This window comes from Thermobia domestica, chromosome 11, assembly GCF_964235325.1.
Source record: "Thermobia domestica chromosome 11, izTheDome1.hap1.1, whole genome shotgun sequence".
Classification (NCBI taxonomy): Eukaryota; Metazoa; Arthropoda; class Insecta; order Zygentoma; family Lepismatidae; genus Thermobia; species Thermobia domestica.
In genome coordinates this window covers 151,685,686-151,701,286 of record NC_137464.1, presented here as the reverse complement: position 1 = coordinate 151,701,286, position 15,601 = coordinate 151,685,686, and the positions used below count along the sequence as shown (strand labels likewise).

Here is a 15,601-nt window from a genome sequence, read left to right as displayed (position 1 = left end):
CTCAGACTCAGAGGAGACGAATGTGTGTCGATAACTGCTGCAAAATCAACGTGGTGTGCGTTTCCTAAAACATATTGACACATGCGACGAAAAATGGGTGTTATCGCGAAATTCAAATGTGCAAAAGCAATGATTGAGCAAGGGTCAAACTTCCAGAAACAGTCGTCAAAATGAGCTATTTCGAGTATAAAGTCATATTCTGTATGTGAAACTATGAGGGAATAATTCACTTTGAGTATGTTCCTACCAGTAGTACTATATATGTGACCTTTATTTCGAACAGTTGGAGTGAATATATGCTGCTACTCCAAAACTGTCCTGCATTGATGAACTGAAAGTACTCTGCTACAACAGGATAAAACAAAATCACACTCGGCTAGAAAAACGCAACAATAATCAGAAACTTGATGGCATCGAACTAATGCTACATTCGGCATATAGTCATGATCTTATCCCTTTGGATTACTATCTATTTTGGTCCATGGCACACTTCCTGAAATCATGATACTTCGCCAACCAGCAGGAGGTGCAAATAGTTGTGACTTCTTTGCCTCTAAAGACAAAACGTGGTATCAACGTTGAATCGAGGAATTAGCTGTTTAAAGAATGCTTGTGGTGTTCTGGTGCTCTTTTAAGTACATAAGTAAATGTACGATGTAGTTAAAACTTATACGTATTGTAAGATTTCCAAGATAATTTTCTCATCTTTCTTGAAATACAATTGAGCGATCATACAAAATTCTGTCTCGCAAATTTGTACTGAAACAACCAAGCATGATATAAATTATAAGAATGTTAAATTTCTAGTGGTAAAATAGGGAAGATATTTTACAATGTCTGAAATATCATGAGAGTGAATTTGATCTCGGAAGATTCCAGATCATTTCGGGAGAGCTAACAAGCTTAAAACTAACGTGCAAAAATAAGTTTGGCTTATTCAACGCTACGAAACATACATTCTTCCTTTCCGTTATAAAATAATGTATTAAAAATCTAAAAATCGTACTTCCGATCTGATATAATTAAACAAAGTTTAGTTCTAGAAATAGAAAAACACATAGTGTTTTTTTTTTTTTTTTTTAATACCTAATTGACTTCAATATGTGCACAATTTGTAGCGTAGAGACGTCGAACTGTATTCTACCTCTCGCCACGTGTTGTTCAGCATTTCAGGTGTAACATTGTTGATAAGATCACAGACACGATCGCGTAGATAATGTAGACCACGGATGGAGTTTATAAACCTGACTTTTTAAAAAATCCCCAAAGTAAAAATCAAGTGATGTAAAAGTCATGAAGCCACAAAATTGGATAGCTCTCCTACGAATCCACAGCTCTGGAAGTTCTCAGTCCAGAAACTCAAGCGCAATTCCTGCGTTTGTCTCATTTCTTGTTGGACTTAAATTTAGATACATTAGTTCGCAGTCAATACTCAAGACGAAAACAACGTTGCACGATTGTTACAGACTTCAGCTTGCCAAAAACTAGCACACAGAAAACTTCCTGCTGTGGAGTTCCCATCGCGTGACACCTTCGTAATGCGCGTAGTTCGTACACAACGCAGTCTTGCGCATGTGAATGCGCAATGTGACTGCATTCATCTACGAGGAAAAAATTGAGTTTCTCTACATGTATAATAAAACTTCGTAGCAATATAATAATTAGATCGTAAGTTATGATTTATTTTGTTAAATTGGACCATTAAGTAGGACATCCAGTATAATATTTGTTACTGCAGTTCGTATGTTGAACTGAACAAAACAGTTTCTTATACGCTTACTTTGAGTTCCTTTCTCTGCTTATAATTTGAGAACCGAGGAATTCATATGAAGTTCGTACAGAGAAAGTAGACGTTTGAACGAGACTTCTGAATAAACATCTCTAACTAATTGCGTCCTTGAAGAATAGTACCCTAAAACTCTTTCCTTTGCTTAATGCTTTCATTAAAACATGTAATTTCAGCAGTTAGTAATAATTGACCAAGTTATAAAACATATACCATAAATGCGTGCATCAATAGTCTAAAGGTGTCTTTCGTACGATAAGCATGCTGCTATTTCTGACACAAGTACGTTTACCAATGAATATTTAACCATTAATTCTCAAGTGAAGGCGCTACCATCACCAGAATAAATACTTCTTCCTAGCAGTATCATGGGTGCATCAAGGCTAACCACATCCAGAAATTTTGAGAAATGATCTAGTTTTACCAGTAATATATTCAGAAACACAATTGATTTATTCAGTCTCATTAAGTAAATTATACATGCGGATAACTTTGGAAAGTTAGTAAGAACATGCACATTACTTTTTCAAATAATACTACTTACCACTTAGGAAGCACGTGCTGCTCTAGACTTCCTTATTGCTAGTGTGTTCAGTTTATGCCGACAGAGAAATAACTATGCACTCTCCACTGAAGAGGAGTGAAGTGTGACTAGAAATTTTGAAATCACCTGCGCACCACAAATACACAGAAAAATACTACAGGATTATAAGGGAAAAAGAAAAGAAAGGACGAATGAATTCGTAAATTACCTATATCGCTACATGAATTTACTTAACAGCAATTAAATATATGGAAAATATTTTAATTCTTTACCTGCACTGGTTCAATCACACTTGGTACAAATACTTGTGAGCTAACACAGGCAACAATTAAAAGTAGGACAATCTGAAAAGAAACAAAAACACAAATAAATTTTGGAAAATTCAATTGGTTCATCATAATATTACATAGTATTAAATAAATTTAATGTGACAATACGAAATATGGCCTATAATTCTATCACAGTAAACTCTTAACAAAACACTACTGCTTTAAAACTACTCATATATGTTTCACAACTATTTTATGTTTTGGCGTTGTAACAATACTTTCATCAGATACATACTATTTTGTCTGTTAAAATGTCGAAACTGGGCCGATAGTTTTAAAACTGTAATGGCCTGTTGGGCGTTTATTTCTTTTTCTTAAAAAAAAAAAAATTCACAAACCTAACAATGAGTTTTCTCTATATACATGTAATAGGTTTAACTACAGGAAAATTAGAACTTTAAAACGAGATAGAATGAAAACTGTAATTAATCAAATTTTATTATAACACTAGCGTCAATTACTCGCCTCACTGGGTTAAAATAAGAAAACTTAGTAATATGTTCCGTTAGTCAGTCACATTTTACAATTACTGAAGCGTTCTCTGATATCGGTCATTTTCAATCATTTTTATATATATATCTCCCCCTTCTCCCTCCCCCAAGTTGCATCATGAAAGTGAAATGATAAAATCCATCTCAGACCGAACCTCACCTATATTGAAAGTTTGATCGAGATCGGTCGGATGGTTTAAGAGTTCAAGTCACAAACATAGTCACTTTCATTTTTATATACGTATATAGAAAAATAAGATTATTATTATTATTATTATTATTATTATTATTATTATTATTATTATTATTATTATTATTATTATTATTATTATTATTATTTTGCTTGAGCTAGTTAGCTGTCAATATGTCTTGGTAATTACCTAAAGACGGTTGATTGAAAGACGTAGTAGCATAAGAAAGTGGAATAAAATTCTAAAAAAAAAATCAGTACATTTTCATGTATAAAAATATTATTTTCTTGTGTTGGGTATGAGTCACAATGTATAAGTTTTGTGCCTGCTTGTGTCTCATTCATTCCAAGGTTTAATATCACCTTCAGGTATGCATATAGAGCCTCTACCGTGATTAGATAAAATAATAATAATAATAATAAAAAATGAAAGCTTTGGATTCAGAGCCCAAAATACCCTACAAACACGAGCTAGCCCGTTCGCGTTCTCGCTATTTAATTAATCAAGCAAAAGCAAGGATGCATTCTTATGCATCATTCTTCCTGAGGATACGGATAACAATGGATCAGTTGAAAATGTTGGTGATCACGGCGAAGATTTGGTAGATGCTGTTGAAGAAGTGAGTAGAGCTGCGGTAATCTAATTGAAATTGATTAATACTAAATATTTTAGACATATGTTCATAGTTCTTAATTAATAGTTTCGATAACATCGCTTTCGTTTCATAATATATTTCGTGATATTATTTTTTAAAAATATTCTTTTTATCGATGCAGAAATAGAAGAATCAGGGGAGAACACACAAATGTGAAGTTACCTATCATAAAACTACATGACCTAAGACCGAACCAGAGAAAGCACCTTGCCCACTGTTAATGTCTTTTTTAATTATAGGGGAACGTGGGGCATAACGGGGTAGGGGGGCATAACGGGGTATCGGTATTTTTTGAACTGTAATTAACTGCAATCTAGCGATAAGTACCTAAACAAGATTCTCAAGGACGAAGGGCTGTTGCGCTTGAGCAGCGTTCTTATCAGTTGAAAAGGAACAGTGCTGTGTATCAGTTCTTGGTTTTCGTGCTATGGCATATAACGATTGGGATTTTACTTCTGTGAAGGTAAGGCAAGTTATTTATTACACATTTTTAAACTATTGATATGTTGAAAGAATATTTCTTCTGTGTTTGTTGTGTGTTTTTGAGGTTTACGGATTGTAAGTTATAACAGAGATACTCGTTGATTTAACACTACAACTCATCTGGGGCAAAACGGGGTGGGGCAAAACGGTATTGCAATCACCCCATATTGCCCCATTACCCCATTATGCCCCGTAAGAGTATCGATTGTGTAGTTTACTATACAGCTCGAAACATTTCTTGTTAATGCTGGGATTGCATTTGCGCAGTTTTGTTTAAGTTTTTCATGCTGAATTTTCAAAATTTGGTTATGTTGATTTGATGTCAGGAAATATTAAGATTTAACTGACAATAATTCGATGTAATCTGCATAAACTTTGTAGTACAATTCCCAATGATCACATTTTTTCTTTTTCTTAATAATGCCTAATTCAGAATGTACCTTCTGAAGTAATTATCAACATTTTTTTTAAAGAGTACTCATCTTTTGTTATATTTGATTATTGAGTCTAATAAATATTTCATAAATTCAAGTTGTGTTGTATAATATTAATCATATATTGTTGTTTTATGATAAGTCTATATTAGAGCTGGATATTATAGATGTAATAGTGTACGGGGCAGTATGGGGTAGGGGCATAATGGGGTTGACTGAAATCCAATGTTCCATTATGCCCCACGTAGGGGGCATAATGGGGAAAAAAGCCATTTTTGGAATAAGCTAAGCAAAAAGGTACAAAACAATATTTTTGAAAGGATTTGCTGGTTGAAATATCACAATAAATGTCCAACGTGTCTACCGCAGAAAAATTACTGCAATTGAGATATTGGTTACCAATTTAGAAAGGCAAATATCTTAGCTTCCCCATTATGCCCCACGTTCCCCTATCTAAACTATTATAGCTTTTTCCTTTCAACCACTTTGTTATTAGAATTAAAACGAGCTCCTTCAATCAATACAATGTATGAGCTTCCAATAAAAACATTAAACTTTGTGAACTGTATTATGTAAAATAATGTTTATATAGAATATTTCTGCTCGATTCTAGTACAATTTATTATTAAATCTCTTCACAACACCTTCTAATACGTTTGCCTTTTTCCTCTTAACTAAAATGAGGCACTGTAGTGTGTGCAATGAAAAGTGGGGAGGAAGCAAGCATCTCTTTCCTTATAATGGACACCACGTTTCATCAACCACATACATATTCATTTGCTTTTCTAGTATATACTTTAGAGAATATTGGCATTCCTGTACACGCAGAAGAGGCTTTTAACTTCACAATTTCGCCATTCTTTGTCCTAGTGCTTTGTTCTCAGTGAATGACAAAAGGTCATCTAACAAAAGTACACATTTAATTCTTTACAAATATTAGTTGTCAACACAATTTAGATACACAATCATTCTACAACTAAAGTTTCCATCACTGAGTTACTTTATGTCTTTCTAGAGTCACTGAGTTACTTTGTGTTATGTTTTTCCGTCTTTCTAGAGACAAAAACTTAAAAATTGTAACTTTGTAACGTTGTAACAAGCGTTTTCCGACATATGGTCATATGAACTTTATTGCTTGTCTACCCATAAGTAATCCATCCTTGAAATATATATATATACCGTAAATACGCGCGTAATTTTCACCCTCGCATAATTTTCGCATCCCAATTTTGAACGGCATTTTCTATATATTTTATTTTCCTCGCGTAATTTGCGCACGCGGAAACTTTTTGTGAAACAGCATATTGCCAGGAATCAATTACGGTAGCTAATGAACAATTGGCAACGCAGTAAAGCCATTGTTGTAAGATAAGAAACCACACGACTTTTTAATCAATTTTTTAATGTTATTTTTCTACAAATTTAGAATTAGTTATTTGTTGTCAATTCTTGCTACAAAGAAAATATGTACCCGTATTTTCGTGTTATTTTGACTGGGGAAAAAAATTAAATGATGTTCACTGATGTGGCTAATTTTTTTCCCCGCATAATTTACGCACCCTTGTTTCAAAACAACTTTTTTCGTCTAAAAAAGTGCGAAAATTACGCGAGTAAATACGGTATATATAAATATAAATATATATATATATATATATATATATATATATATATATATATATATATATATATATATATATATATATATATATACCCAAGTGAATGGGGGAATGGCGGTCAGCTAAGCAAAAATCGTTAAAATCTAGCTCGTAAAGCACGAAAAGTTTCCGCGATTAGATTATCCTATAGGTAATTCTGTCTAGTTTATTGTGACCAATTTCAAAATACATCTCTTATTTCATTGCCAAGCTAAAAACGAAAATATGAACATACTCAATTGACCGTTATTGCCCACACGATTGGGTAATGACAGTCAGTAATTTCCCCATGCTTTACATGTGGGGAAAAAAAAACTTCAACACCATTAATATTTCAAATGTATTAGTTAACTTTAGAATAGTTGGGTATCTACAGGGACAGATAATAAACCGTAGTTTCGTGTAAAGAAGATTTAAAAAACTACTTATTCATTGAAGTTATATATATTTTTCGTCAACGCCTGAATATATTTGAAATATATATCTATTGGTATTGGCAAAAAATCATCAAATGAATACATACGCCTGGATCCAGTAGAAGTTCCTTCTTCAACTTCACCATCTCTGGCCTCTAAGTTAGATTACACGTAATGAGCTTTGTTTGGGGGTTGACTGTCAAGACTTATTTATTATCGCTTATTTCAATGTCGGGGAGTCCCGACCACTGACTGCCATTACCCTATCTGTTTGACCGGGGCTACCCAAAATGCATATTTTGAGTAAAACATTCAAATATATGAATGCATTAATTTATAGATTGTTTTAGAACTGTGTAAGCTTAGTGTCTACCTGAAAAGTCACTTATTAAAAATGGAATAGTACTTTCAGTGTCGAATATTTTGCCTAATATTACACCAAACGCAGCAAAAAAAAGCAACATGCCTTCATTTAATACCTATCACTTCTACAATGGCGTCGCTCTCAAAATTACTTTCTCTGATAGCTGCCAGTAAGGTGCAACCATCTACTTCTATTTACGACAAGTTTTTCACGCTATATCGAACTGACCGGGGCTACCCCTCTCTCCCCTATATATATTGAATGCAAGGAACAGTAAAATCATAATAGGAAAACCTTCAAGGTGTTTCACTGATGGAGCACATGCCTGTGATGAGAAAAGTTGACAATTTCATCTCACACTAAATGAACTTGTGATCAATTTTCTACCGAATCTGTCGGTATATTTTCTCGGGGTTATCCTCTCTCGGTCCATCATTTTCATTACACCATTTTTCTAAACATAATAATTATTTGCTTTAGCTTTTCTAACGACAGAAGTACTTTTAGTAGTGACATCACTTCGTATAGATACAATGTAGCCAATAACAGTAACAACACCAGCTTTAACTTTTTTGGGATAGGGATAAGCGGAGGAACGGAGAACTTTTGGGATGGTAGCTATATTTTTGTATACCTAAAAGTTGAGTTGATTTTAGTTTAGCGTCCCTTTCAGCAGCGAGGCTATATGAGACGTGGACCTACTGATTAACGTGGAATCCGAACCACATGAGCTCCCGCCGGGAAGTATACCTAAAAGGATAGTTTTATACTATTTGATCTACATTACAATGAAACCTGTCTGGGAGATAGTCAGGTGACAGGCAACATCACTGGGGACGCTTACCCCTTTGCTTCTCTGACGTCATCACTGGCGACAGTACAGAACTTGCTAAATTTTATCTGAATGATTTTTCGTATGGACACGTGTTCGTTCACTATGTGTGAACAATTGAAATATTTGTAATTGTTTACGAATGAAAAAATATAAGTAGTCAGATAACTACTTGCTATGAAAATTCTGTCGCAACCGCAGTTTCAAGGTCAGACGAAATCTTACGCCTGTCTTTTGCTAAGAAGGGAAATGAAGAACTCAAGACGCATTCTTTCTTTTTGTGTGTATTAATCACGTATTAAAAAACAGTAGTGATTATTTTATATTCAATTCATGTAGTTTGGCAAGCAAGGCCAACAACAAATAGTGCCTTGCGGCGTCCACACTTCTGTGTTTTATTTTCCTTTTTTAACATTTGTTGTTGCTCTTGTAAGCAACATGTGCAAGCTAAAATACTTGTGTACTTATAGCTAGTTGCCTAAGTAGTAAGTATGTATTGCAGCAATATTTGCTCTTACCACGTTATTTTCTTCTTAATGGGGAAATATAATAAAACCATTACTGTACTTATTGATGGTGTAATCAGGAAAAAACAATTATATTTGACCTTCATTAACATGATGGAGAAATGAATGATAAATATCTGCATAGTAGAATGTTAACGGCCGACTTCCTGTATGTAGATTTATCGTTCAATTTATCATATTAAATATCTCGCTAGAAACCTATGTAAGCTATAAGATAAGATATACAGTACAATAAACTAAAGCTGCCACGTTGGAAACTGTTAGCAATTCAAAATTTCGCACTGATGACAAAATCTCTAATTATATATAAATCCAACGAAAAAAGTCAGTATATACAAGGATTGTATCCCTACCTATTTTATACTGTTGACGCGAGAGCTTGGTAACATATAGTGTCAATGTTCGGTGGCAAGTAGCAAAATCGATAATTAAATATTTTCCTGGTATGAGAGAAAATACAATCTGAAGTAGTTATTTTAGTTAAAGAATTAAGCATAATTATGGATACATGCTAAGAAATTTATATTTTCCCTAATTCATCATAAAATAATTTGCTGTCCTTTACCTCATCACATGAAACAGACACCCAGCTTATAAAACTGTCTCCGCAGGTAGCGAATGATGAAATAAAACAGCTAGTTTAGCTTCATATATGGACTGATTTGAATGACACGATATATACATGGATTCATATACACAAATGAGTTTAGATATGTATATTATTACTTATTGTCATCAGTAAATATTGTGATACTTCAATCTAGCTAAAAGAATACTTTTATTTAAAAAAATATTTGAATAATTTTTATCTGCGTATGTAACTTGAAAAGGAAATCAAGTCAAATCAGCAAAGCTTGAGAAAAAGAGACATAAAATTTGTATAGTAAGCTCAACTACATGGAAAGGTTAACACTTTTCCCATTAACACTTTTCTCATTCCCGTTATAACTTTTTACATTATAGCTAAGAGTTATTTACAATATTTGGACATGAATCCTTTAAATTCTCGGAGGAGTTACAAATAGAGATCTTAAGATGAAATATGTTCAAAATGACCAAAAATGGATTTTATTCTGTTGTTTACTGAACTCGCCATACGATGTGGTAAAATAATACTAATAATTTCAATAGATCATATGTTGGCAAAATATTCGGAACACATGAATGAAAATTCAACTAAAGAAAAAGGTTCAAAAACTTTTTAAAATCTCTAAGTTTCTTACTTCGAAGCAAGTTAGGAATTCAGCTTTAGGAGACAAGGTGCCATGTTTACTTACCAATAAGTCCAATATAAGTGTACACAAATAAATGTAAATTTTCTACAGTTAAATGTTTTACATGATACATTGATTTAATAAAGTTGTTAATTCTGTGTACACATATTTTTTACATTTTGATAATTGATTGTCAGAAAACAAAGGGGACATTTAGGGAGGGGAGAGGACAATTGCCTCATTCTTAGTTTGAGAAATACACATTTTTCCTAATAAGAAAAGTGAAACTCTTGTGTCGTCCCTCCTTCCTCAAGGAAATTTTGAAATGTCACGAAGTCACAAATCTTAAAAGTAAACTTGTTACTACACGCATATTTAAAAAAATAACTCATAGTTTAAATTTAGTATTCTCATTTTTCTGTTATCTTCCTTTAGGTTCCGATTAATTTAAATCAATGGATAGTACCAACTCCATTAATTTCAACTGCTCTATTGTTATAAATCAAACATAGCTTGAAAATATAACATAAACCGGTAAGTAGCGAAATAACTTCAACCAGAACAAACGTCTTCTACACGAATAGTCACCAGCAAAAATTCGTATCAATGCCACTATTTTCTATTAAAAGAATCAAGAATTAAATAGTCTCTACAGAAAAGGAAACTATATTTTAATGGACCCACTCTTTCCGTAGACAATGGCAAAATAACATTCTGCAATAAGTAGCTATGTATTTTAGCTAACAGTGTCAATGCAATATATATATATAGGGCCTATATAGTAAATGAAAACAAACGATAAAAGTAAACTTATTAACTGATGCAAACTAGAAGGCCTGTTATGAAATTTCCAAGTGAGTCACTCAACGGCATGCATTGCATTGTTTGTCATTCATCATTCAGGTGTTTATTTTCTTAAGCCAATAATGAGGTTAAGAGAAAAATCTCTATCACTTTACTACTTGCATACTTCACAAGTTTCAATAGTTATTCTCGAGAGGACCTGAGAAAAATTATGAACGTTACACAATTCTCAGACTGAATTGTAGAAATTTTTATATCGTATATTTTGCAAATACATTCTGGTACTTTAATTTTCTGTTTAATTTTTTACTTTACTTTCTGATTAAGTATCCGAACTTGATGATACCAAATATTTGGTCTTTTCTTTCAAAATGCAGCATTTAGTATTCTCAGAGGATGGGAAATATAAACATAAAAGCTAATACAAAAGAGAAACAATAATTTCTAGTAACAAAACTTGTGGGTTCCTGTTTTCAATTCTTTCCATTATATTACACTCAATTTCCAGTTTAGAATCATCGTTTGTAAGCTTGAATAAATTACTCACAGTTTCCTTCCACCTGCTTTGTAAATATTATGAACATTTTCCAACAAAGTGATTTACTTTTAGATTGGCTTTTGATGTAGGGCGTTTCCCATCTGGTGTGTTTGGCCTCTTTTATATCGGTAACTATAATATTGAATGGGATAGGCCTACATATGGAATTAATGTGTATACAAAAGTCAATTCACCACTCTCTGTTTAATTGTGAAATACAGTGTATAATACTACGCTAGTGTTGATGGTAGTAAAGAAGGTGCAAATAAGAAAGGAGCTGGAGTTATTTGTTACAGTTTGCTTTTACTTCAGGACCATTCTTGTTTCGTTTCAGTTAACGTTGTCAAAATGATGTGTTCTTATTCACTCTCAATGAGGTAAGAGTCTATTCTTTGATTTACATTCAAAAAGTTTAATTCATAGCTCCACAGGAGTCATTATTTGAGTGATTATGCAATATTTTTGAATAGTCATTAATGCATAATGTGATTGGTATTGCTATTAGCCAAAGAAAAAAATGCTGTTCATAGACTTCGTACGTTATTAAGTACTAGCATCAATTACTCGCTTCGCTGGGTTAAATTAAGAAAAATAATAGTATGTTCCGTTAGTCACTTTTAACTACTACTAAAGCGCTCTCTGATATCAGTCATTTTCAATCTTTTTTATATTTTTGTCCCCTCCTCCTCCCTCATCTTCCGTGGTTAAACTGAGATTTAAACGCATCGAAAGTGTCACTGTGCATCACAACAATCTAAAAAAAAAAAACTATGGATTCGGCACTAACATCGATCATTTTTCTGTTATTTTTATACATCTTTACCATCCCCTCCCCTATGTTGTGGGACACGGCATCGGAAGTGTCACTGTTCATCTCAGCGACCTCGAAAACCATGGATTCGACACTGATATTGGTCATTTTCGATCCCCCCCTCTCTCTCCCCAAGTTGCAGGGCTGAATTTGGACGTAAACGGGATCGAAAGTGTCTCTGTGTCGGAAGTGACTCAACAACCCTGAAAACTATTGAACCGACACTAATATTGGTCATTTTCGGTCATTTCTATTTTCTATATATCTCCTTCCTCCCCCTCCTCAAGTTGAGGGCTGAATTTGGATTTAAACGGGATCGGATGTATCACTGTTCATCTCAATGACCTCGAAAACTATGGATTCAACACTAATATCGATGTTGAAAATTTGATTGAGATCGTTCCGGTGGTCTAAGAGTGATGAAGTCACAAAGACAGACACTTTCATTTTATTTTATTTATTTATTTTTTTTTACATATATATATCTCCCCGTCTCCTTCCCCTACGTCGCACCGTCAAACTGAAATGATAAAAATCGTCCCAGGCCTGAACCTAATCTATGTTGAAAGTTTGATTCAGATCGTTTCGGTGGTTCAAGAATTATTAACTAACGAATATAGTCGCTTTTATTTTTATTTACATTGATTTTGTATATCTCCCCTCCTCCTCCTCCTCTACGTTGCTCCATCATAGTGAAACGATAAAAAGCATCCCAGTTGAATTTTTTGTTCATCGCAGTTATGGACCGTACACGCCACGCACGCACCCCTGTGTAATTACGAAAACATGCATTGAAACCACTTCTTACGAAATGCTTGAAAATCTTATGTTGATTGTCTTTATAAACCGATTAGCTGATGAATGTAAAGTGGATGAAAATAAGTCAACATGACATTTTCTTGTAAATCCACATTAAAATACATACGGTAAAATCCACACGTATTTATTCCAAGTCAAGCTCAATATAATTTATTTTCTAAACAACATAAACACAGTATATAAACTACAAACAGGTGTTACCGTTTGCTTTTACAGTGTTAAAAATATTTACCGCCAACCCATGCAAAGCAAACTACCATTAACCGGGTCGTAATCATATTTAAATTTGTTTATTAATATTTGTGTAATTGCAAGTTAGTTGGCAAGTAAGACAAGGTTAAACGTGACAGTTAGAACTTTTAATTAATCACAGTGTTAACGTATAGCGTTCAGCAAGTCGAAGTCTTGAGGGGATTAACTAGTTTTATCTATAAATCCTAGCATAAGAGGCTGCCATGTTTTACGGTATTCAATTCCAACTGAATGGTGTGTGATGTCACAGTTTGCTGCTGTTTTCTCAGTGAACTACTGGTACATGGAATGGAGAAGGCAGATCTGGCGTTGAGAGAAGACAGACAAAATAGCAAAGTCCAGGATTTGGCACGTCGAGGACGTCCTGAATCCACGACATGTATACTGTCAATACCTATTTATTTCATACCCCTGCGACGTATCCTCCGGTCATTAACTCTATGTGCTCTGTCTTTTCTTCCTCTAAGATCGTAAACGCGTCTTTCTGTGTCATATGTTCGGCACTAGGAAATGACTGATTTGCAGAATTAATCCTTTCCGTCTACAATTCGAATCCTGCTAAGGTATGAATGTTACGCATAATTTATGTTTCATTTAATTCTCATCATTCATTTCTCATTGCCGCAAGAGGCAAAAGCAGTGATGACAAAAACAAAGAAAGATAAAGAATTATCAAGCAATCACTAATACATGTTAATGAAAATGGAGGAGGCAGACTTTGTGACTCAAGATTTATAACTCGTCAGGTCTACGTCCATCATCCCCTGCCACTGATCCAAACATATCTGAGACTTCATGATCATCCAATGGCTCACCGGAACTCGTCACACACAGAGCCAAGGGCTTGTCTTGCTCGTTGGCAACGTGATTCTAGTAAGCATGCTTCTTTTTCTATGTCTGTCTCTATTTATCTATCACTATCTATTATCTCTGTACGTTTCTATATTCATGTCAAAACACTCTCTGAAAGGAGACTAAAATACTGCAATAATGATGTACTGTATAATCCGAGTTACTACTTTAGTGATAGTAAAATCTATCCAAAACGCCTCCTTGCCATAGGAGTGACATCACATCTATGGCTAGAATAAAAATAGAACAGCGGGTTTTCTGAATATTTACGTCTGCGGGTTCCCTAGATCTCTGGTGTGCGTACTCTACAGTCTCTGGTTATGAAGAAGTATTAATTTCTGTTCCCTCAGAGCCGAAGATACAACAAACATCGTATCAAAGACCCGCGATATGAATGTTATTATATGTTGTTTAACTTACCTAAGAGTTGACTGAACTTTAATATGTATATTCACATGGCATTTTAGACATAAAACTGTTACTACGCATCAGATTCTAGAGGTCTCAGCTTCAAAAAAATCCTCTTACATACAGCTCTATTAGTCAATAATTCATCGGATTTTTTAATGTGGAAAACTATTAATACTATACATTTGTGGTAATGATGAAACGAAAGAACATAATTGAATGTTAATCCCGTTAAATTTCTCGTTCGTAATACTGCTTCGTGGTGCAGATGGCAGCACAAATCTAGTTTCTAAAATGGCGTCGATGCAGCAGAAAGCATTCTGTGTTTTGGAACATGAGAAGTGTTTTTCCTTTGCTACAGTACAGGGTGCATTTCGTAGACAGCTAGAAATTGCATTGCTAGAATACTGAAACATTCTGAAATGGTATCGACAGTTTAAGAACACTAGTTGTCTATGTAAAAGTAAAAGCACAGAACGTTCAAACATTTATGATGAAACAATGGAGCGAGTTATGACGAGTTTCGTAGCCTACAGAAGTCAACGCGGAGCGCCAATCGGGAACTTGGTATTAGTCATCAACTGCCTGGAAAAATTTGTAAACCCGATCGCAACTGAAACAGCAACGTCTACAGCTCTCGCAAATGTTACAGCTCGATTATCTTGTCAAACAATAGGATTTTTATAATTATATGCAAAACACTATGGAAGATAACGATTTTCTTCATCTTCTGCTGTTTAGTGACGAGGTGATATTTCATTTAAGTGTTAAAGTATATATCGCCTTAATGTTTGTATCTGGGGCATTAAACAACCACACGTTACAGTGCAACATGAACAAGATTCCACAAAAATGAATGTATTTGCTGCAATATCTAGATCAAAGGTGTATGGTCCGTTTCTTTTCGCAGAGAACACTATGAGGGATATGTGATTCCTCGAAATGCTACAGTTGTGGTTGTTTCCACAAGTGAAAGAGGATTCCAATAACTTCACATTCCAACTTGATGGGGTCCAGCCTCATTGGCACATTGAAGTGTGTCGCTACTTGAGTGGAGAATCCCTACGCCGTTGGATCGGGTGATGTGCTGAAGATGACGTAGCGCTTTCCCCATAGCCTGCTAGATCTCCTGATCTGTAGGTTTGTGATTTATTCCTTTGGGGATATATAAATGACACTACCAATAACTTTAGATG

General features: G+C 34.2%; 1 protein-coding gene across 1 annotated transcript in view; it reads right to left on the bottom strand.

Annotated features, from left to right (window-relative positions):
• Positions 1–15,601, bottom strand: part of LOC145664490 (uncharacterized) — a 50,314-nt gene that overhangs the window by 20,851 nt on the left and 13,862 nt on the right. Inside the window, exon 2 of the mRNA XM_081731212.1 lies at positions 2,603–2,674. Within this exon, the coding sequence (XP_081587338.1) occupies positions 2,603–2,674 (72 nt within the window). The remainder of the gene's footprint in view (positions 1–2,602; positions 2,675–15,601) is intronic.